General features: G+C 40.0%; 1 protein-coding gene across 1 annotated transcript in view; it reads right to left on the bottom strand.

Moving 5' to 3' along the window:
- Nucleotides 1-24935, bottom strand: part of Cfap44 (cilia and flagella associated protein 44) — a 91257-nt gene that overhangs the window by 33384 nt on the left and 32938 nt on the right. Inside the window, exons 17-24 of the mRNA XM_021185422.2 lie at nt 24423-24668; nt 18447-18592; nt 16208-16478; nt 14918-14973; nt 14586-14748; nt 12354-12484; nt 10591-10787; nt 8787-8961 (exon numbers count right to left, since the gene is read on the bottom strand). Coding sequence (XP_021041081.1) covers nt 8787-8961; nt 10591-10787; nt 12354-12484; nt 14586-14748; nt 14918-14973; nt 16208-16478; nt 18447-18592; nt 24423-24668 — 1385 coding nt within the window. The remainder of the gene's footprint in view (nt 1-8786; nt 8962-10590; nt 10788-12353; nt 12485-14585; nt 14749-14917; nt 14974-16207; nt 16479-18446; nt 18593-24422; nt 24669-24935) is intronic.

Below are 24935 nucleotides of genomic sequence, written 5' to 3'. Positions count from 1 at the left end.
ATATAGACATAAAAGTTCCCATAATATTAGCAAATATGCTAGTGTCAGAGGCTTTAGCTAAGACTTCTACTTTAACATTCAGAATCATTCAAGTGAATTCAAATATGACCAAACAAAAGAGAAAAGGATATTATCATCTCAATATATGTATTAAAATCATTTTGACTGATAGTAGAATGACTGTATTATTTTAATTGCTACACAAGTACATTTTTCTACCTAAAACAAAACAAAACAAAACAAACAAACAAACAAAAAAAAACATTTCAATGGACGAGAGAAATGACTCAACGGGTAAAGGTGTTTGTCACCATGACAGACAGCCTGAATTCAGTCTCCAGAGCCCCAGTGGCATTAGGAGATAACAAAGGCCTACAATTGCCCTCTGATCTCCACACATGCATTCTGTCACATCCCTTGTACAGGAAACAAATAAATGTAAAATAAATGAATGAATGAATGAATGAATAAATAAATAAATAAATAAATAAATAAATAAATAAATAAATGACACTTTATAAAAGTCAGTATCCATCTTGATTTTTAAAGCTAAGAACAAGCCAGGTTAAAGGGCTCCAGCTGTAATCCCACCCACGAGATAAGGGGGTGGTTTGAGTAAGACCAGCCTGGGTCACATAGTGAAACATCATAAGAATAGATGAATAAATGAAAAAGGTAGGAATAAAAGAGAATTTATTCAACTTAATAAAAAATGAATTTAAAATCATAAAAGGATGGAGTGACTCTCCCTAACACTAAAGATAAACAAAAATGTCTAGTCTCATTATTTTCAGCCAACATAATATAACATGTCCCACACAATAAAATGAAGAAAAATAAGAAATAAAAGGCAAAAGGATTAGTAAGGCAGAATCAATCTTTTTTTGCCATTTTTTTTATTAGATATTTTCTTTACATTTCAAATGCTATCCCGAAAGTTCCCTATACTCTCCCCTCGCCCTGCTCCCCTACCCACCCACTCCCACTTCTTGGCCCTGCCGTTCCCCTGTACTGGGGCATATAAATTTTGCAAGACCAAGGGGCCTCTCTTCCTAATGATGGCTGTCTAGGCCATCTTCTGCTACATATGTAGCTAAAGACACGAGCTCTGGGGATACTGGTTAGTTCATATTGTTGTTCCACCTATAGGGTTGCAGACCCCTTCAGCTCCTTGGGTACTTTCTCTAGCTCCTCCATTGGGGGCCCTGTGTTCCATCCTATAGATGACTGTGAGCATCCATTTCTGTATTTGCCAGGCACTGGCATAGCCTCACAAGCGACAGCTACATCAGGGTCCTTTCAACAAAACCTTGCTGGCATATGCAATAGTGTCTGGGTTTGGTGCCTGATTATGGGATGGATCCCCGGGGTGGGGTGGTCTCTGGATGGTCCATCCTTTCGTATTAGCTCCAAACTTTGTAACTCCTTCCATGGGTATTTTGTTCCCTATTCTAAGGAGGAATGAAGTAGCCACAGTTTGGTCTTCCTTCTTCTTGATTTTGTTGTGTTTTGGAAGTTGTATCTTGGGTATTCTAGGTTTCTGGGCTAATATCCACTTATCAGTGAGTGCATATCAAGTGACTTCTTTTGTGATTGGGTTACCTCACTTAGGATGATATCCTCCAGGTCCATCCATTTGCCTAGGAATTTCATAAATTCATTGTTTTTAATAGCTGAGTAGTACTCCATTGTGTAAATGTACCACATTTTCTGTATCCATTCCTCTGTTGAGGGACATCTGGTTTCTTTCCAGCTTCTGGCTATTATAAATAAGGCTGCTATGAACATAGTGGAGCATGAGTCCTTAATACCAGTTGGAACATCTTATGGGTATATGCCCAGGAGTGGTATTGTGGGATCCTCTGGTAGTACTATGTCCAATTTTCTGAAGAACCACCAAACTGATTTCCAGAGTGGTTGTACCAGCTCCTCTTTCTCCACATCCTCGCCAGCATCTGCTGTCACCTGAATTTTTGATCTTAGCCATTCTGACTGGTGTGAGGTGGAATCTCAAGGTTGTTTTGATTTGCATTTCCCTGAGGATTAAGGATGTTGAACATTTTTCAGGTGCTTCTCAGCCCTTCAGTATTCCTCACTTGAGAATTCTTTGTTTAGCTCTGTACCCCATTTTTAATGGAGTTATTTGAATTTCTGGAATCCAGCTTCTTGAGCTCTTTGTATATATTGGATATTAGTTCCCTATCAGATTTAGGATTGGTAAAAATCCTTTGTCAATCTGTTGGTGGCCTTTTTGTCTTATTGACGGTGTCTTTTGCCTTACTGAAGCTTTGCAATTTCATGAGGTTCCATTTGTCAATTCTTGATCTTACAGCACAAGCCATTCCTGTTCTGTTTAGGAGTTTTTCCCCAGTGCCCATATCTTCAAGGCTTTTCCCCACTTTCTACTCTATAAATTTCAGTGTCTCTGGTTTTATGTGGAGTTCTTTGATCCACCTAGACTTGAGCTTTGTACAAGGAGATAAGAATGGATCAATTCGCATTCTTCTACATGACAACCTCCCGTTGTGCCAGCACCATTTGTTGAAAATGCTGTCATTTTTCCACTGGATGGTTTTAGTTGCCTTGTCAAAGATCAAGTGACCATAGGCATGTGGATTCATTTTTTGGGTTTTCAATTCTACTCCATTGATCTACCTGTCTCTCCCTGTACCAGTACTGTACAGTTTTTTGTTTTTTTGTTTTGTTTTGTTTTGTTTTGTTTTTTTTATCACAATTGCTCTGTAGTACAGCTTCAGGTCAGGCATGGAGATTCCACCAGAGGTTCTTTTATTGTTGAGATTAGTTTTTGCTATCCTAGGTTTTTTTGTTGTTCTAGATGAATTTGCAAATTGCCCTTTCTAACTCAGTGAAGAATTGAGTTGGAATCTTGATTGGGATTGCACTGAATCTGCAGATTGCTTTCGGCAGGATAGCCATTTTGACTATATTATTCCTGCCAATCCATGAGCATGGGAGATCTTTCCATCTTCTGAGATCTTCTTCAGAGACTTGAAGTTCTTATCATAGAGATCTTTCACTTCCTTAGTTAAGAGTCACACCAAGGTATTTTATATTATTTGTGACTATTGTGAAGGGTGTTGTTTCCCTAACTTCTTTGTCAACCCGTTTATCCTTTGTGTAGAGAAAGGCCATTGATTTGTTTGGGTTAATTTTATATCCAGCTACTGCACTGAAGATGTTTATCAGGTTTAGAAGTTCTCTGGTGGAATTTTTAGGGTCACTTATATATATTATCATATATTCTGCAAATACTGATAATTTGACTTCTTCCTTTCCAATTTGTATCCCCTTGATCTCCTTTTGTTGTCGAATTGCTCTGGCTAGGATTTCAAGTACTATATTGAATAGGTAGGGAGAAAGTGGGTAGCCTTGTCTAGTCCCTGATTTTAGTGGGATTGCTTCCAGCTTCTCACCATTTAGTTTGATGTTGGCTACTGGTTTGCTGTAGATTGCTTTTATTATTTTTAGGTATGGGCCTTGAATTCCTGATCTTTCCAAAACTTTTATCATGAATGGTGTTGGATCTTCTCAAATGCTTTCTCAGCATCTAACGAGATTATCATGTGGTTTTGGGCTTTGAGTTTGTTTATATACTGAATTACGTTGATTGATTTCCATATATTAAACCATCCCTGCATCCCTGGGATGAAGCCTGCTTGGTCATGATGGATGATCATTTTGATGTGTTCTTGGATTCGGTTTGCGAGGATTTTATTATTTTTGCATCGATATTCATAAGGGAAATTGGTCTGAAGTTCTCTTTCTTTGTTGGATCTTTGTGTGGTTTAGGTATCAGAGTAACTGTGTCTTCATAGAATGATGTGGGTAGAGTACCTTCTGCTTCTATTTTGTGGAATAGTTTGAGGAGTTGGAATTAGGTCTTCTTTAAACCCATCTGGTCCTGGGGTTTTTTTTTTTGGGGGGGGGTTGGGTGACTATTGATGACTGCTTCTATTTCTTTATGGGAAATGGGACTTTCTAGATCGTTAATCTGATCCTGGTCTAACTTTGGTACCTGGTATCTGTCTAGGAAGTTGTCCATTTCATCCAGGTGTTCCAGTTTTGTTGTATAAAAGTATAGCCTTTTGTAGTAGGATCTGATGATGTTTTGGATTTCCTCAGGTTCTGTTGCTATATCTCCTTTTTCATTTCTGATTTTGTCAATTAGAATACTGTCCCTGTGCCCTCTAGTGAGTCTGGCTAAGGGTTTATCTATCGTGTTGATTTTCTCAAAGAACCAGCTCCGGGTTTGGTTGATTCTTTAAGTAGTTCTTTTTGTTTCCACTTGGTTGATTTCAGCCCTGAGTTTGATTATTTCCTGCCATCTACTCTTCTTGGATGAATTTGCTTCCTTTAGTTCTAGAGCTTCTAGGTGTGCTGTCAGGCTGCTAGTATATGCTCTCTCTAGTTTCTTTTTGGAGGCACACAGGGCTATAAGTTTTCCTCTTAGGACTGCCTTCATTGTGTCCCATAAGTTTGGGCATGTTGTGGCTTCATTTTCATTATACTCTAAAAAGTCTTTAATTTCTTTATTTCTTCTTTGACCAAGGTATCATTGAGGAGAGTGTTGTTCAGTTTCTACATGAATGTTGGCTTTCTATTATTTATGTTGTTATTGAAGATCAGCCTTAGTCCATGGTGATCTGATAGGATGCATGGGATAATTTCAATATTTTTGTATCTGTTGAGGCCTGTTTTGTGACTGATTTTATAGTCAATTTTAGAGGAGGTACCATGTGGTGCTGAGAAGGTATATCCTTTTATTTTAGGATAAAGTGTTCTGTAGATATCTATTAAATCCATTTGTTTCATAACTTCTGGTAGTGTCCATGTGTCCCTGTTTAGTTTCTGTTTCCATGATCTGTCCATTGGTAAGAGTGGGGTATTGAAGTCTCCCACTATTATTGTGTGAGGTACAATGTGTGCTTTGAGCTTTACTAAAGTTTCTTTAATGAATGTGGCTGCCCTTGCATTTGGAGCATAGATATTCAGAATTGAGAGTTCATCTTGGTAGATTTTACCTTTGATGAGTATAAAGTGTCCCTCCTTGTCTTTTTTGATAACTTTGGCTTGGAAGTCGATTTTATTCGATATTAGAATGGCTACTCCAGCTTGTTTCTTCAAAACATTTGCTTGGAAAATTGTTTTCCAGCCTTTCACTCTGAGGTAGTGTCTGTCTTTTTCCCTGAGGTGGATTTCCTGTAAGCAGCAAAATGTTGGGTCCTGTTTGTGTAGCCAGTCTATTAGTCTATGTCTTTTTATTGGGGAATTGAGTCCATTGATGTTAAGAGAAATTAAAGAAAAGTAATTGTTGCTTCCTGTTATTTTTGTTGTTAAAGTTGGGATTCTGTTCTGGCGGCTGTCTTCTTTTAGGTTTGTTGAAGGATTACTATCTTGCTTTTTCTAGGGTGTAGTTTCCGTCCTTGTGTTGGTGTTTTCCCTTTATTATCTTTTGAAGAGCTGGATTCGTGGAAAGATATTGTGTGAATGTGGTTTTGTCATGGAATACTTTGGTTTCTCCATCTATGGTACTTGAGAGTTTTGCTGGGTATAGTAGCCTGGGCTGGCATTTGTGTTCTCTTATGATCTACATAACATTTGTCCAGGATCTTCTGGCTTTCAGAGTCTCTGGTGAGAAGTCTGGAGTAATTCTAATAGGCCTGCCTTTATATGTTACTTGATGGTTTCCCTTACTGCTTTTAATATTCTATCTTTATTTAGTGCATTTGTTGTTCTGATTATTATGTGTAGGGAGGAATTTCTTTTCTGGTCCAGTCTATTTGGAGTTCTGTAGGCTTCTTGTATGTTCATGGGCAACTCTTTCTTTAGGTTTGAGAAGTTTTCTTCTATAATTTTGTTGAAGATATTTGCTAGCCCTAAATCTTCATTCTCATCTACTCCTATTATCCATAGGTTTGGTCTTCTCATTGTGTCCTGGATTTCCTGAATGTTTTGAGTTAGGATCTTTTTGCATTTTGCATTTTCTTTGATTATTGTGCCCATGTTCTCTATGGAAACTTCTGCACCTGAGATTCTTTTTTCCATCCCTTGTATTCTGTTGCTGATGCTCAAATCTATGGTTCCTGATTTCTTTCCTAAGGTTTCTATCTCCAGAGTTGTCTCACTATGGGTTTTCTTTGTTTCTACTTCCCTTTTTAGGTCTTGGATGGTTTTGTTCAATTCCATCATCTGTTTGGTTGTGTTTTCCTATAATTCTTTAAGGAATTTTTGTGTTTCCTCTTTAAGAACTTTTACCTGTTTAGCAGTGTGTTCCTGTATTTCTTTAAGTGAGTTATTAATGCCCTTCTTAAGGTCCTCTACCAGCATCGTGGGATAGGATTTTGAATCTGAATCTTGCTTTTTGGGTTTGTTGGGGTATGCAGGAGTGGCTGTCGTGGGAGTGCTGGGTTCTGATGATGGTGAGCAGTCTTGGTTTCTGTTGGTAAGATTCTTACGTTTGCCTTTGGCCATGTGGTAATCTCTGGTGTTAGTTGTTATAGTTGTCTCTGGCTGGAGCCTGTTTCTCCTGTGATTCTGTTAGACTCTGTCAGCAGTCCTGGGAGTCCAGCTCTCTCCTGAGTGTCAGTGGACAGAATACTCTCTGCAGGCAAGCTCTCCTCTTGCAGGGAAGGTGCACAGAGGTCTGGCATTCAGACCTGCCTCCTGGCTGAAGATGAAGGCCCAAAACAGGGCCTGTCCCAGAAGATGTGTTGCCTCTGCAGTCTGTGTGCTCACCTGCACAGACTGGTCTCCAAGGGACCCAGGACACAAGATGGCTCCCTCACCTGCTCCGGTGGTCAGAGCTCTCCCAAGTGGTCACCTCTCCTCTGGCGGGGAAGGTGCCTGGTGTCTAGAGCCTGAAACCGGGTCTGTCCCAGAAGCTGTGTTGCTTCTGCAGTACATGAGCTGACCTGTGCAGACTGGTCTCAGAGGGACCCGGGACCCAAGATCCAGAATCAATCTTTAATGCAAAGTGAAGTCAGCAAGATGAAAGAGTAGAATAGAAGCCGGGCATGGTGGCGCACGCCTTTAATCCCAGCACTCGGGAGGCAGAGGCAGGCGGATTTCTGAGTTCGAGGCCAGCCTGGTCTACAAAGTGAGTTCCAGGACAGCCAGGGCTATACAGAGAAACCCTGTCTCAAAAAACCAAAAAAAAAAAAAAAAAAAAGAGTAGAATAGAAAAAGAAAAGAAAAAAGAGAACAGAAAAGCTCTTGGTTCAGGATCACTGTGCAAGTACATCGATACAGCAACCGTTCAGTTTCTCTCTGTGTGGAACCCTTAGATAGTCCAAAGCTCCCTCAGGACAAGAACTGGTGTCACTGAAGAAAGGAGCACTTCCCAGAACCGGCCTTCCAGCCCGTGGCTGAGATCCCTGCTTTCAGATCTTCCTAGGGTAGGGAATGGGTTAGTCTGCTTTGCCAAGGGGAATCCACAGAGAACTGCTCTCTCTGAGTCCTAAGGAATTGATGGGGCTAGACTTCACAGCCTGAGCTGCCAGAGAAGAGTGAAGACGGCAAGCACACACTCAAAAAGGTGAAACAAATCCCAGCTCCCAAGATCTTCTTGTGGGGAAAAAGAAGTGAATTGTGTTCCCCAGAGCCTCCTAAAGAATTAGTTTCTCTCTTGTCAGCTTTGGATCTCAGAATGAAAGAGAGAGAGAAAGAGAGAGAGAGAGAGAGAGAGAGAGAGAGAGACAGACACAGACAGACACAGACACAGACACACATACAGACACAGACACAGACACACACACAGACACAGACACAGACACAGACAGAGAAAGCGCCCAAGAGAAAAAAACCAGGAAATTCCTCAGGATCACTTATTGTATAAGTGCCAAATGGGCAGGGCAGTGGTGGTGTACACCTTTAATCCCAGCACTTGGAAGGCAGAGGCAGGCAGATTTCTGAGTTCGAGGCCAGCCTGATCTACAGAGTGAGTTCCAGGATAACCAAGTCTACACAGAGAAACCCTGTCTCGAAAAACCAATAATAATAATAATAATAATAATAATAAATAGGAAGTTCCAAATGGAAAGTTTCAAATTAAAATGAAAGAACAATAAAAAAGAAACATTAATGTCACAAGGAAGTATGAAACGCACTTGTAATGGTAGATAGATTTTAGAATAATAGAATATATTCATTATTTTTATTATAATGTTGGGGTATAAGTAACTTTTAAATCCTATTATAAAAGTTAAAAGGTGACTCCTAATAACTTAAACATGTTAAAGATACATACTATATGAATAGATATAAGTGGTGACAATAATAATAGAAGCTATGAGGGAAATTTAAGAGTAAAATTTTAGGGGACTGGAGAACTGGTTGCGAGTGCCTGCGGCACAGTCATGAGTAGAAGAGCTCATATCCTAGCACCCATGGGACCTGGCAGCCCGGCAGGTGTCTCACAAGTGCCTGCGACTCCAGCTTCAAGGGATTCTCTTCTAACCTCTACAAGCACACACAGGCACATGCACGTGTTCACGTGAACACATGCACACACGCCCTTAAATAGATAAAAACTTGAAAGTAGAGTTTTCAAGTTGAACTTCACTTGTCACTTACATTTACTTCTTTGTGTAAGTAACAACCATGTAAACAAATACAACATTTACAAACTTAAATTTGGGGGTCACATATTAAGAGTGTAAGAATATAGGTCACAGAGTGTAAGAATATAGGTCACAGAGTGTAAGAATATAGGTCACAGAGTGTAAGAATATAGGTCACAGAGTGTAAGAAGGTCCCATGTGACTCACAGCTCCTCCCATTCCTTTTTGCGTTGGAGAATCTTAAGTTGAGCCCGCTCAGCTTGTTGTATAAGTTTCTTTGTTTTCTCGATTTGGTTTTCTACCATAATTTCACTTAAAGTTCTAGGCCGAAATTTCTTCCCTTTTTCCAACATTGACTCTTCTTGTAGGCTAATACTTCCACCTGTACAAAAAATTCCTTTTCAATACTTCTAAGGCAAAAAAAAAAAATAAGTCTCAAATACTGTTTCAACCTACACACACATGCGTACACACATACACAAGATCAAGATAAAATATGGAACTACCATGAATTCAACCTCCCAAACCACAGATGTTCTTTGACCTTTGATCTGGGGTCACATGCTGATAGACCCACTCTAAATTGAAAGTGGCTGATTTTTAAATGTATTTATGATATCTGGCCCATAGAATATCACATCTGAGCACATCATGCCCAGAATATCTACATTCCCCTATGTAATACTCAAAGCCTTCTTTACAAATAGGATGTTGAATATCTCATGCAATTTTCAAAATATTATGCTGACAGTGGAAAACAGAATGGCCAGGTGGGTATGCTTACACACTGTTACAGAGTTACAGAAAATGTAAGCTGAACAATCATTAAGTTGTCTACTGTTTCTACAGTGAAAAATCAGACTAGAAATCTAAGGCACCATTATTGCTGCTAACCACTTTCTATTTTAAAAGTTGGCAAAAATAACAGTCCAGCTCCCACACCTGAGGCTCAGGGAACATTGCAGAATGACAGAGAGCCAGAGGATCAGGATGCTCGCTGTGAGACTGTTTCTCCTAAGAATGTCAGAGCTGTGTCCGCAAAGTCTCACCAACATGACCACCTGTGCAGAAGCTGCAAAAGGCCCACAACAGACATGTCAAATGAATGGGGAAAGGCCCAGTTTTATATAAAGAACCACGGGCAACTGAGAACTGATCGGGAGCTGTGTATGGAATAATGAGGAGAAGAGTTCATGAATATGAAGGAGAACATGGAGGGGTAGGCTGGGAGGGTTTTAAGTGAGGAAGGGGCAAATGACGCAATCATATGGTCTCAAAGAGTAAACGAAATTTAAAGATGCAAACAACTGCGATAAAATATCCTTTGATTTTAATTTTTAAAAAAGGATAAATGTTACGACAAGACATCGACTGAGGAAGCGTCATAGTCAAATATGAAGAAAGTTGGCAAAATCAAACTAATACCAGCTCCTTACAGGATGCCATAAGTAATGATGGGGCACTGGCAGACGGCTGAAGAGAGTGTGTTTGCAATTCTGTCTTAGGACGGAATTGAGTGAGTCATAATTTGACAGAGAGCTTGAATTGACACTTCATATGGTAAGTGAAATGGACTGTGGGGCCACTTAAAAACAACAACAACAACAACAACAACAAAATCCTTTTTTGGAGGACATGGCCGCTGTAGGATGTGGGCCTTGTGCAGCTTCTGTTCAGGTAGCCATGTTGGTGAGGTAAGAAAGCCGCACCATCCTGTGTTCTCCTCCGTTGTCTGAGTAACGCAGCCAGAGAGGGTTTGCTTTAGCAGCCGGCATCCAATAAGAAAACAGGTACTGTGCGTTTGGTGGAGTGCGCCTGCATCTAGTCTTAGCCATACCGCATAATCCTGACTTGTAAGATTACCTCTTCCAAGGGAGAAGATCATGGAAGGGGGAAGACAAATTGAGCTCCAGACACCAAGTCAGGGACAAAATCCTTTTCTAGGAAAAGTCAAGGCTGTTGGGAAATCCTGTCGGTATGGATTTAAAGCCTCCTGTGTCTGCATGCCCACCTGTATCTTTCTGGCTCTCCTTCCTGCCCGGCCCTTCCTTTTCGAACCTCTCCATTTTGCTAGGTCTTCTCTCAGACTGGCTTGGACGTTTTAACTTGGAATATTTAGAGGGCTTCACCAGCCTATAGGAGGCTATCTGGTGGTCACTCTGGGTGGCGTAAACCACGATGGTGTCACTTTCCAATGGTTCACGAAATCTGAAAAGAAAAAATAGAATAGGTATTTGCAATAGTTAATATTTTGATCACTTTGCAATAATCACATATTCTGCCAACATGTTTATGCACTGCTCAAAATTTAACGATACCTATGCCACCAGAGTGCTCTAAAAGTTGGGCTGGACTTGACTGAAAAGTAATAAAAAACATTAATTCTAGCGAAACTAGTAAATATTCCACTATTAATCAATACACCATCAAATTTTGCTAATATGTGCTAAGTAACAATTTATAGTTAGGCTCCAGTTTGATGGAAAACAAATCATAATGAACTCTGAATATGTGTAATCTGCTGCCCTATGCATTATAGACAATAAGTTATATGCATTGTGTAAGAATGAATTGAATAGAAATATATAAATTATATAAAAATATAACTGTGTGTTTAAGTATGGGATGTCTAAGCTAAAAAGAAGGAAAAAAAATAACATTTATTTACCAAAGACTTAAGAAATTTTACTTCACTGGGATATTTAAAACACATTTTCTTAACCTCTATGGTGTGTGTGCATGTATTTATAAGCATGTGCTAATGAGATTTGTTTGTATGTGGTCACGATGAAGTGAGCAGACTTTGGGAGGCTGAATAAGGGTAATTCTCAAATGCTTCTCTGTAGAAAGACTGGATTTTGAGGCTGGAGAGATGACTCCGTGGCTAAGAATACTTGCAGAGAACTGGAACTGAGTTCTTAGCACTTACAAACTCTCATAACTACCAACTTCCTGGGAGCCAGTGCCCTCTTCTTCTGGTCTTCTTGGACACACACACACAGTTAAAAATAAAATAAATCTATAATAAAAGGAAAGACCACTGCGAGATCATTGTAGACAATCTTAGACATATGTGAATGAGAAAAGCTAGATGCAAAAAAATGTTATTTTTTTGCATTATTCAGCACTGCGTTTATATGGAGTTTACAGATAAACATGGTCTCTAGCAATAAGACTCCACATCAGAGAGAAGGTATGAGCTGAGAGGAGCCGTGAGCCACCTGGCGTGAGGTAAATGTTCTTAATCTTAATGGGAATCATACACACATGAATGGATGAACATTAATAAAAGTATTGATTGGGCTATTCTATGAAGATGTGTACACTCCACTATCTATAAATCAAACCTCCAAACAAAACAAAAAGTCGCTTTTTCCTGGGAAGACAGACTGGCATGTACAGGTGATTAGACAGGAGTGTGCTAAATTTTACTATGCGTCTTCTAGCCATGTTCGATTTGGGGTTTTTTAAAGTATGGAAGCCTTCATAGACATGTTATAATTTGTCATAAAATAAATAGTTTGTTAAAATAGAAACCAAATAGGCATTGTAAATATAAAAACTATAATGGTCACCCAAATTCCTAACATGTAACTAGAAGGAGTGAGCCAACAGCAGAGGGAGACACCATAGGCAGGAGGGTTGCTTGAGGTGTCAACTTGTTTCCTGGGCACTTCACACGATGGCTCCTCTAGCCACCTTGTGGACATCACAACACACAACTCTATCCAAAGGTTGTGCTTTCAGACATCTGAATGTGTGGGACGGACGCACCTGTCCTGCAGTTTCTTCAGACCGAGCTCGTGTTTCTGTTTTTCCCAAGCTAGTTCCTTTTCCACTTGTTCTATTTTCAAACTTGTTTTCTTGTGGATCTCAGCGTGAATTTTGGCATCAATATTGAAATCCTGCAGGTTAAGTAGGTTTCTTTATCAAAAAAGTTCTTGTTTTGTTTTTAAATTACATTCTCTCTCTCTCTCTCTCTCTCTCTCTCTCTCTCTCTCTCTCTCTCTCTCTCTCTCTGTGTGTGTGTGTGTGTGTGTGTGTGTGTGTGTGCGCGTGCGGAGCTTTTTCTGCATTCAGTAACAAAATAAAAGCAAGTGTTGAAATCTAGCTTACCTGTTGGGAGGATACACAAATTGTTTGACTCTCTGTTGTTTCATTTTAACTAAGCCATTATATTTATGGAAGAGTCATGCCTGGGCTGAATCGCAGAGCTTCTAAAAGATGACAGTGTAGCTGTCGTTATGAGGACAATCGCAAAAGTATTTAAGCCAATCTTGCATTCATTTCTTCTGTGATTTTCCTGTAAATCTTAATACACCTGCTAATAATTGGGCTGCATTGTTTTTTCTTTCATTCTTCAAAAGTTTTATGTACAAGAGTTTTGGTCTGCATGTATATACATGTATCATGTGCATGTCTAATGTGCATGGAGGTCAGATGAGGATTTCAGTTCCCTGGAACTGGGATTACAGATGATTTTAAGTCAAGATGTGAATGTTGGGAACCAAACCCAGGTCCTCTGAAAAAGCAGCAAATACTCTTAACCACGGAGTTGTCTCTCCAGCCCCTTTATTTCATTTTCAACTATTTCCTAAACAGAATTATTGTTAAAAGTCTCATAGAAGGCCTAAGGAAATGGCTTAGTCAGTATGAGAATTTTAGTTCAATCCCCAGTAGTCTCATAAGAAGCAGGCATGTGGTACAACCACTCTGGAAATCAGTTTGGCGGTTCCTCAGAAAATTGGACATAATACTACCAGAGGATCTAGCAATACCTCTCCTGGGCATATATCCAGAAGATATTCCAACCGGTAAGAAGGACACATGCTCCACTATGTTCATAGCAGCCTTATTTATAATAGCCAGAAGCTGGAAAGAACCCAGATGCCCCTCAACAGAGGAATGGATACAGAAAATATGGTACATTTACACAATGGAGTACTACTCAGCTATTAAAAGGAATGAATTTATGAAATTCCTAGGCAAATGGATGGATCTGGAGGGCATCATCCTGAGTGAGGTAACATATTCACAAAGGAACTCACACAATATGTACTCACTGATAAGTGGATATTAGCCCAAAAACTTAGGATACCCAAGATATAAGATACAATTTGTTAAACGCATGAAACTCAAGAAGAACGAAGACCAAAGTGTGAACACTGTGCCCCTTCTTGGAATTGGGAACAAAACACCCATGGAAAGAGTTACAGAGATAAAGTTTGGAGCTGTGAAGAAAGGATGGACCATCTAAAGACTGCCATATCCAGGGATCCATCCCATAATCAGCTTCCAAACGCTGACACCATTGCATACACTAGCAAGATTTTGCTGAAAGGACCCAGATATAGCTGTCTCTTGTGAGACAATGCCGGAAAAAGCACATCATAGAAGTAGCCGAGTCCAGCGGTCCACTTTGTGGTGCGCATAGCCTCATTGGCTTCCATCCCAACTGGGTTAAGTTTTATAGCCCATGAGGGGATGCGAATACATTGTCGGTAAAAGATTTAACGATCATGTCTTAGTTTGATTCCCTGTTGCTTTGACAAACACCACAATCAAAAGCAACTTGGGGGAGGAACTAGATTACTTAACGTACACCTCAGGTTACGGACCATGAAGGATAGGAGACAGGGCAGGCACCAAGCAGGAAGGAAAGCAGGAGGCACAGGGGAATGTTGCTCACTGCTGGCCCTCTCCTTCACACTCATCCAGTTGTCTTGTTTCTCCTAAGACCACCTGCTTAGGGATGGTGATGTCTGCCCACATTGGGATGGAGCATCTTTCTTCGATCAACATCAAGATAATGCCCCTGACAGATGTGGCACAGGCCAGTCTGGGTCTGGGAAATCCCTAAGCTGAAACTCTATCAGAAAACTTTAGGCTGTGCGTAGCTGACAATGGGGGCTATCTAGGACACATGATTTCCCCATATCGTCGTTGCCAAATAGGAGTCCCTATCCAGAAATAATGTTAAAATAAAAGTCCTTCATTTAGACTCACCGTCCGTTGGAACTGCATATGCATTGGTAACTCTTTATTCAACTCTAACAGCTTCCAAAACTCATTCCTCAAAATTTTGATTTGTTCTCTCTTTTGAGCTTTTAGTTCTTCTACTTTCTTCATTAACTTGTCATGCTCTCGTTTCTTCCTGGCGTTCTCAATGCTGAAAGCAGACATGCAAAACAGTCATCATTCCAGGTACAGAAATGGTATCAGAGAAAATTAGCATTCAATAACTTCAAAATTCACTTGGCTTGCTCAGTGTCTACCAAGAGTCGGTTTGTTTGGAAGGGAGCTTGGGCCTGATCAATAGCTATGGTGATTTTTCATACCTGTAGGCTTTGGGATCTTCGATGTCTTCTGGAGCGGCCTCTGATTCAATCCCAAACTGTCGAAAGAGGGAAAACATTGGTTTTCAGCAACTGTGGTCAGGTTACCTACACAAAATCTGCACAAGACCAAGCCAGTCAAACTTCCATTGTGGGTGAAGAAGGGGCCCCTGAGGCCTCACCCTCAGCAGAGGTGCTACTGGCAAATTCCGGCTGCTGAGGGAGGGTGACTCTCCTCTGTGGACTTGGTGGGTGGCATGTTGCCCATGTCCCAGTGGCTGTCCCCACATCTGTGTGCACATGGGCAGCACTAACTAGACTTACAGTTCTAGTAATAACAATACTAAGAAAAGGATATGATGTTGAAAGGAAAATTGAGTAGGGGACAATGGAAGCATTTCAGGGAGGTAGTGGTGAATGGATATGATCAAAACACATTATATAAATACATAAAGTTGGCAGAGAACATACTTAAATTTTTAAAAGAGAAACCATGATGTATTCTAGTTGTGTGAATAAACCGGAAGTAAAATGGCCTTCTTAGGAAGTAAAGCCTGATTGCACACCATATCTCATTACTGACTGGATTAAAGTGGTTTATGTTTGCTACCTGCTTTCTAGAAGCAAAGAGAAATCTTTAGGAGGTAATAGTAACACACCAAGAATCGGGGTAACTCTCGAGTTTTTCACATAAAATGTCTAGGGCTCAATAAAAACATAATAAGTAGGCACACCAGGAGGATACGATTTGACAGAAAAAAATCAGAAGAGAAGACTTATCAATGAGACTGAATGACAAGCCTTATCAATAGGAAAGTTCTTAAGATGTATGTCAGAACAACTCTGATTAACATGTTAAAGGCAGTTGGAGGCCCCGTAGAAAACCTTGGAAGTCTATTAGATTATATTGACAAGTAGATAACTGCAAAACATAGATCTGAAAAATATTGCCCATTTTGAAGAAGAAAAAGGAACTTTGTCTAAGAGAGTGATGGATAAAGAAGTCCTGATGCAGTCTTTTTAAAGGTGAAGAGCTGCAAACCCTTAATAAAAACAAGAGTTCAATGCCATTGTTATTTTATCCAGGAGCTCCAGACAGTCAAATTTATAATGTCATAGGAAGACTAGATTGTTATGGATACTATGGGCTGTAATAAGATTACATTATGAGGTTAATAGATATAACTTAGCCTCAATATTATATTGAAAGATTTCAACAGTACTTCATTACTTTATTTTAAAATCAAGCCTGCCATTATTATTAGGTGACTAATTGGCTAATTGCTTACATACCCTGGGAGATGGTACTTTGGCTTTGAGTCCTTTTGGGGCAATAAATTCAGAAAAAATGTTGAAAACAAAGATATTACCATCTTCCCCAGCCGTCAGCAAATACTGGTCATCAAAACTCGAAGTGATACTTGTAATATGTCCATAATTATTGTCGTGCACATTGAAATGCCAGTAGTGCTGCAAACTGACCAGGAAGGGGTCGTTCTCACTTAAGACATACACTCGAATCGCTCCGTTTGTCATCCCACAGAACATCATAGTTTGGTCATTACTATGAGACAAAAAGAGTAAAATATTATTCTCATAACCTGTGAAATAATGGTTTTTTTTTCCTTTTTAGGTAGATGGAATCCCAGAATGAGTGAAATTCTGAGTGAGTGTATATTTTGACAGGAGTATGACCTTTTGAGGACTACAAGGCCAATCAACCCATGGGAAGTTGTCACAGTTCTTGTCCATGCTGGCCAGGCTCAAGACGAGTACTTACAAGGGACTGATCAATGTATGCAAAAACTAGAACTGTGCCTTCTTCACTGAGGTGTTCACAGCCTGAGTTTGATGGCCAACAGAGACCTCCTACCAAGGTGAGCTGAGCCCTAGCCACCTAGTAAACACGAGGATGTTCCAAGTCTGCTGGGTAGCATTAGAGAACCCCACTTGATCCTCTCTTCACTGTCTGAGTATCTGTGTGTCTGTCCTTTCTGCATTCCCTCACCATCCCCCATCAGGGTTCAAAGACCCAAGCTAAGCAGGACATGGCATATTGATTTATTGAGCTGTTTTTGAGGGGTTGGTTTTCCTTTTTCTGAGTGTGGATCTGAGGGTTCAAACTCTGGTACCTTTACCCACTGAGGCATCTCTCAGCTGAACAATGTTTAATTGTAAATAACAATGATGTTAAAAACTAAGTTGCAGTCGGGTGGTGGTGGTGGCACACGCCTTTAATCCCAGCACTTGGGAGGCAGAGGCAGGCAGATTTCTGAGTTCAAGGCCAGCCTGGTCTACAAAGTGAGTTCCAGGACAGCCAGGGCTACACAGAGAAACCCTATCTCGAAAAAACAAAACAAAACAAAACAAAACAAAACAAAACAAAAGAACTAAGTTGCATATTACCAAAATGCATATGCTCGAGTCTTACACACAAGACTCTGAAATGTCACTATATTGCAAGTTCAGGACTTGGAAAGAGGTGAGTAAGCTCAAGATGAGAGCATAAGGAAAAATCCTAACGCAGCCTGGCTGGTACCCTTGTAAATTACAAGAAGACAAGCAAGCCATAGAGAGGCACGAGGGCTAGCATGCATGTAGGAACAGTCAAGAGAAGGCTCAACAATACGGCATTTAGAAGAAAACCACAGAATGACTACATGAGAAACTGTATTTGTCAACTCCACAAACTTGGAGCTCTGGTCTTCAGAGCATAAAAGTATAAGGTACTGCTGCTTAAGTCACACCTCATGGGGTGTTTCTGTCACAACAGTAGCTCTAGTAAGATAGTACAACAGAGAGGGGGAGGGAGAGCAGCTTTGAAAGTCTAAGTTCCAGGCCTCAGAAGGACTGGCAATTGGGCTCAGTTCTCACTTTAGTAAACGGCTATCGGCTCAGTTTATCATTTCTTCAGAGTCACTGTAAGCCTGGTCCTTGGTTTGCTTAACATGACATCACATCTTTGTGTGTAAATGAAGACAGATTTATGTGATAAACAGGAACTGCCATACAACAACCCCTGACCTGAAACCTGTGGGGTTGAAATAGGATTTCAAGACTAGGTCTCGCTTTAAATTTATTTGCTCATTTCCTTTCACTTGACTAGATCTTTTAAAAGTAACAATTCCAGTTATGACCAGTACTCTTATCAGCTTGAAAGGGTCTAGTATCTCCAGGGAGACCGCATTCAGGGAACGCCTGTAAGGAATTCTCTCCATTACTTTAACCGACAAGGAAATACCAGAGTAAGTGTGGGTGGAACCATTCCTAGACAGGGGATTCTGCTGTGTATAAAAGACAAGAGCAGCTGAACACTCATTTATATTCATGGTTCTCCCCATTCTGACTTCAGGTGTGGTGTCATCCTGCTGCCTTGACTGACTGTACCTTCTATGTGAGCTAAAAATAAACCCTTTCTTTCTTCAGGTGTTTCTTTCAGGAGGTTTTATTGCAACAAAGGGTAAAGAGGCACGGTGTCTGGGATGCACAGAAACACAGGCGACCAAAAGATCCTCGGTAAAGTTCTTTTCACCTGAAAGTGATATTTCTGATGGGGTTGTCTTCTGTATTCTCAAGAATGCGGAAATCGAATGGTTCATTTTCCTGGTTTTGGAAATCACCGGTGCGGAGATATGACGGAAACTGACAGTGATAGAGAAAGCCAGCATCATAGTTACCCTGGAAGATAAAAAGCACAAAAGGTGATTTGTGAACGCAGTATGCACCTCATTCCTCGAGGGTTTTTTTTTTTATGTTTGTTTGTTTGTTTTTAATTTGGATGGTTAAAGGTAGATATTATTTACATAAAGCAACTCCATTACCCATTAATATACAATTACGTAATTATAGTGATTAGTTTCTACTGCAGAAGTCAGCACAAGAGAAGTTTTGCCTCTGAGAATCAAATTAATGGGATTTTGTGATTTGAAGTGATATTCTGCATAAACAGTATCCTAAAACTATTTTCCAGTCATTGTTTCCACACTTACTTTCCAGGTTAGAGTAACTTTAAACACTATTAATGTTCCAGGAAAGGCAATTTGGGGGGGAGGGGAGTGTGTCACTACACAGTGAAGCAGTATTGATAACATTGCTCTAACTTGTTTTCCTTCTCTGTACGGATGGGACCATAAATAAAGGAAGTGGATTAAATGCCTGGACATCTACACATGAAATAAATGAATGAATAACTAACATAGAGAAAGTAAGAAAATTATTAACCCAGAACTGGAATGTTTGAGTTAAACCTGCCCACTGGGGATAATTGGGGAAGAAAATAGCACAACTCTTGCTTGAAAGCTTTGAGGGGAACCCAAGCAGTAAGAGAACTAGGTGAGAGTGGAGATCAGGAGGAAGCCTGGCACTTCCTGAAGCAGATAAATTGGTGATGGGTACAGAGGCAAAGAAGCTGAGAGAGTCGACCTGCAGCTCCTTGGACTTATGACAAGGCCAACTCTCTCCATCCCAAAGGGGAGGAAGAGGACATTATACTTAGATTTTCCGCTGGACTCTATTAAAACCCTAGAGTACCATTGCGGAGGAGATGATAGGGATGGTGTGGGGAGAGTGGCAAAGGAAAAATTCATTTCTCAAATGGAGTCCCACTTGGTAAACAACCCATACTTAAGGGCAGTCTGCATGCCCAGCAGGAGATGACCAACATAAGATGAACCCAAGGGTATTATTAGAGACTTCATTTCATATTTCGATGTTTAGGCATGTTTTAGCTTTCCTGGTATTTTCCTTGTATACTATGGTTTCTAATTTTGTGTTTTTATAGGTTTTATAAATGTTTGTGTGTGTGCATGCACACACACTCATTTCTTGTGCTTTTTTTTTTTGGTGTTTTGTTGGTTTTTATTCTTGTTTGTTTAATTTGACTGTTTTCTTTAAGAGCGAGAGAGAGAAAGAAGGTATGGAGTTGAGAGAGTCGGGAGGTAGAGAGTGTCTGGGAGGAAATGAGGAGGGGAAACCTATGATAAGAATATATTGAATTGAAGATTTTTATTTTCAACAAAAGATTTTCTATGTTACAGGTATAAAGAGGTCATAGAGATGGGTGGCAGTAATTATTGTGTGACATTGCAAATATATTTGTTATCATTTAACTGTATATTTAAAATGGTTAAGGCCGTGAATTTATATATTTTGCCACATTTTTAAAATTGGAGTTCCAGTATTTTTACATAGATGCGTAAGAAGAGACAGACAGACAGACAAGTGGTAGGGTACTAGCTGAGTGGAAGGCAATGATGATTTTGAAAAATGTTTCATTAAAGCTTTGTTTGTCGGGGGGAGGCAAAGAGACTTTAAGACACAGGGAGGAAGTGAGGGAGGGAGAGAATTTATCATTAGCAAACCTATTCTTAAAAAAACTACTTTTTTCAAACAAAAGATATAGACAGGCATGAATTATAACAAGAAGAAAAAATAAAGTAGTATTGGCAATTGAAAACAATAACAAATTATTTTCTGGGAATTTAAACATATATAAATATAAGACATAAGCTGGCAAGATGGCTTAATGGATGGAAGCACTGGCTATGCAAGCCTAATGATTCTTGGCTTGAGTTCATTCCCCAGAAGGCGCAAAAAGACAATTGTGATAGCTCACATCTGCAATCCCAGATCTTGTACAGGGAGGAAGACACAAGAGAGTCAACTGAGGTCATCTAGTCTGGAGTCCAAGAGAATGGTAAAAACAAGAGAGATGCTGTCGCAACAAAGTAAAAGAACAGAACTGACTCCCAGAAGTTGCCCTCTCATCTCCATCAGCACTGTGGTACATGTAGAGCTACATCCATGCACACATCATGAATACAATGGAAGATAGGTAGGTGGATGGAAAGATGGATGGATGGATGGATGGATGGATGGATGGATGGATGGATGGATGGACAGACAGACACTTAGACAGACAGACATAGACTAATAGATAAAAATACAAAACAAAGTAAGGTTATCTCTGTTACATCTGACGTTAAAGCTTTCTAAGATTCTTTTTCTCGGTAATTAGTCAAATAATAGATTTATATAAAACTGTAAGTCAAATGTATATTGTGATCCTTTGGAATAGCAAAAGAAGGTATAAATAATAACCATACAGAGGAGGAAAATCTGCCCAAGCTTCCACTGGATAAGGAAAGTAAAAAAAGAATTATAGAACTGACATAACAAATAGAAATAATTAGTAAGGTGGGAGATAGAAGCTAAAGTATGTCAGTAATTATACTAAATGTAAATGAACATAATGTTTTTGCTAAAGACAAATGTTATCCTACAGGATTGAAATAAGTCCTAATCATGCCATGTGCTGGTTGTTTATGAAGACATACTTTTGCTAAAATTATCTAAAGGTCAAGAACATGGAAGAATCCTTGGTAACTCCTGGAGTTTGGTCTTACAAGTGAGTGGACAATTGACTCCATTAGTGTGATGAGAATATGCCAGGTTTACTTGCTTTAAATGTAGTTTAAAAGCCATGGGATCTGTGGATATAGCTCATCTGCTTAGAATGTATGAAGTCCTGGGTCTAATTCTCAGCATTACAAACAGGATTTGGTGGGGATGTTCATTTTGAAGTGCTAACTATAGTTGGCAAAGAAAATGTACAGGTGTGATGTTGAAGAGGGAATTCAGTAAGAGATAAATACTTGACACATGTGGGTAGATAAACAATATTTAAAGTTGTTAGAGAAAATTAGCTTAGTTAAGAAAGTGGGGAGGAGCTAGGTCAAACTCTGAGGTCCTCTGAATTACAATGTATATTTTACAACATTTTATTTTATTTTTTTTAAAAAGATACCATCAAAAGGAGCTGGGAAAGTGTGTGTGTGTGTGTGCGCGTGTGCGTGTGCGTGTGCGTGTGTAACATTCTGGAGGCCAAGAGGAGGTAAGGATGCAGTTTGGTGATAGAGTGTATGCCTATCATGCATGAGACCCAGCACCACAAAACAACCATGTGGTCATGATGATGTGTTGGAAGCCTCAAGAAGGAGGGGGAAAGGACAACAGGCCAAATCCACAGCAAAACAATCACTAAGGCTGGCAGTGTGATAATCACTGAAGAAATGGAGAGGTGAAGATCAAACCTCAACTGGAGATGCTGTGTATATGTGTGTGTGTGTGTGTGTGTGTGTGTGTGTGTGTGTGTGTGTGTGTGTGTGTGATGTTGGGGGGATTGTCAGAAATTCTGGAAACTTCATATGCTGATGGAAAGAATTGGATTTTAAAAGACAGGAATTGATGATATACATTAAGTAGGGTGTTTCAGGAGCAAAGTCACAGGGAGGGTGTGAAGGAGAAGGAATAGACCTTGCCACAGCACTCCAGTGGAGTCAGCCTGTCAGGCAGAGATGCCTAAAAGCTGCTCATGAGGAAAAGAGTTTCAAGGAAGCTCTCCTCCTGGAGTCTGACAAAAGCCAGCTCTCCAGTTAGGTCAGCTTGACAATCAAAAGCTTGGAAGCTGCCCACGAGGAAAAGAGTTCCACGGAAATTCCCTCCTGGAGTTTGGTGTTTCCCCTAACCCATAAAAATTAATTTTCCACTCCCATGTTAGTCTAGTGTATGGATCCACGTGCTCTCTATTTAGTATTACCTTATTATAAATGCTTTTTAAGATTGTATTCTGAATTAGCTAAAGCCTCTCCCAGTGTTCCAAGATCCCAGATGGCAGCAAGGAGCTTAACCTATTCAGTAACTAAGCACTACAATAAATCAGAGCCATTAACTCAGAAAGAGCCTGGGAATCTCACTGAGATAGAAATCTTTACTACAGGCTACATTCCATGTCAAGAGCAAGTTGATATACTATCCTGATAAAGGGAGAATTCTCCAGATAAGATAAAGTTTTACAAGACCTAAGAATTTAGAGCTCCACGATACCACATTATCCTTGAGGCTTGTCAAGAGTTAATAACCCCCTGGTGCTATTAACACTAAAGTGTGAAATTCTTGCCTGGCATTAGGCTGATCTTAGGCAGGGCTTGTTATCCCTAATGTAAACATTTAATTAGTTCCTGCAAATTCTTTTCTGTTGTATCTGGTAAATTTCAGTGTACCTTGTCTTATTTGTGATTTGTGGCTCCTGATAATTCTCTGTATTATAAAAAGTCTGAGGCTCGACCAGAAAATTACATTCAGATTCAACACCTCTCCTGTGTGTGTGTCTGTTTGTCAAATTAATCCTAAGCTTTGCCCACCTACTCGAGAGACCCGTTTTACGCAGACACAGGGACCCAGAGGGTCTGCGGCAAGACCTAAGAGGCTTTCTGGAACACTGCCCTGGGCGAGTTGCTAAGCAACATCCACCCGTTATAACAACAGGCAAAGCAGAGCTCTAGCAGAGCCAGAGCTGAGAAAAGATTGGGAAATTCCTTCTGACTTCCCTCTGTGAACAAAATGTGAGTGTCTGGAGAGACAGGAAAATTGCAAAATCTTTGTGAGGAGAATTTGTTCAACTAATAACTTGTAAAATAAATACTTCTGGGGGAGAACTGACCAGCAGTGTGAGTCCTGATTTCAAGCCCTGGACTTCAGAATGAAGCTGGCTTTTCTAGAGTAGGCATATGGCTGCTAAAGCAAGAAGAGGAGTCCCTTTGTGATCTGTGCTTTACTTCATGATGGGGCTGAGTGCCTAAGAGCATGGGCCATGGACACAGTGTATCAGAGACCGTACCTTAGTTCCACTTCCTTGAAGATGTCACTTAAGAGCTCCACGCCATGGTTTCAAGAGACTAGGACCAAGTATGAATTAGTAGTAATAATCTTTCCATATAATTTTAAGCCAGTTACTTGAGGAAGGCATGAGTCAGTCCTCTCTCTCTCTCTCTCCTCTGTGTGTGTGTGTGTGTGTGTGTGTGTGTGTGTGTATGGGAGAGAGAGAGAGAGAGAGAGAGAACATGTGCACACATTCAGAAGCAAAAACTGTAAAATCTATAATGAAAATCTTGCTTTGTAATATATTGAGAGAATGTTTTGTGAGAAGACTATATGATATACAAGTGGAAGACATATAACCCTCCACACACGTTGTGAAACTCCCTCTTTCTTGTATCAGTCTTTGTAAGGTCTATTTGCTCTTCTTCCTTATTTGCTAAGTCCAGATTTTGACTGGGTAGAATAAGGAAAATACATAGATTCCTAGACCCTGGATGTAAGCAGATTGTAACTGTACAGTTCTGCCACAAATACTATCGTTTTCAAAGTTAAAAAACAAACAAACAAAAATCAGACTCAGGAGAACAGGACTCCTTTGACCTCTGACCCTCTACTCTTGGTTTGTCCCCTCTTTGGTCTTCCTGTACCGGTGAGTTAGGCCTTGAATGACAACAGATACAAAAGTCAGACATATTTAAAAGAGATGTTAAGATGATTTTTTTAAATGACCATTCTAAAACTTACATCTACATGACTAGTCTAAAATTAAATTCTCGATGTATGTGTATGGATGCACAGAGTGAGACAAACAGCAACCATAACCCGGACTGGATAAGGGATTGTTACTTACCAATGACACCCAGAACTTCCCTGGCTCCGAGTAAAAGCCGCACAGGATAGGAGAGGGTGTTGGTGGCATGAAGATCTCAGGCAGTGGCGGCTCTTCCTCTTCCCCTTCCTCACTGGTCTCCTCCTCTTCTGGTATTTCCTCTTCTCCAAAGGCTTCCCTCTCTTCTGCTAGCTTCATCCTCCTTTCTAACCTTTCCTTCTCCTTCAATATCTTCTGTTGTTCTCTCCTTTGTACTTCTAAAAATCTCTTTTTAAAAAAAAAAAAAAGAAAGAAAGATAATAAATAGACATTTTTAAAGTGTGTTATTTTGTGTGTGAGCATGACAAAGAGTGTGGAAAGAAGACGGGTTCTAGAAACCCCACAGTTCCCATATTTACATAAATTACCCTTTGGGAATACAATTTTTATCATTAAAATTCAAATCTTTGTGATTTCCATTTAATCTCCTCGATACCCATTTCATTGAAATCGTTTGAACTTCTCTTTCATGCAAGAGAAGGGAAGTTTTGAGTT

This window comes from Mus caroli, unplaced genomic scaffold, assembly GCF_978045245.1.
Source record: "Mus caroli unplaced genomic scaffold, Mus_caroli_1 scaffold_17, whole genome shotgun sequence".
In the NCBI taxonomy this organism is placed as follows: Eukaryota; Metazoa; Chordata; class Mammalia; order Rodentia; family Muridae; genus Mus; species Mus caroli.
Note: the sequence above shows the minus strand (reverse complement) of the source record. Positions and strands in the feature narration are given on the sequence as shown.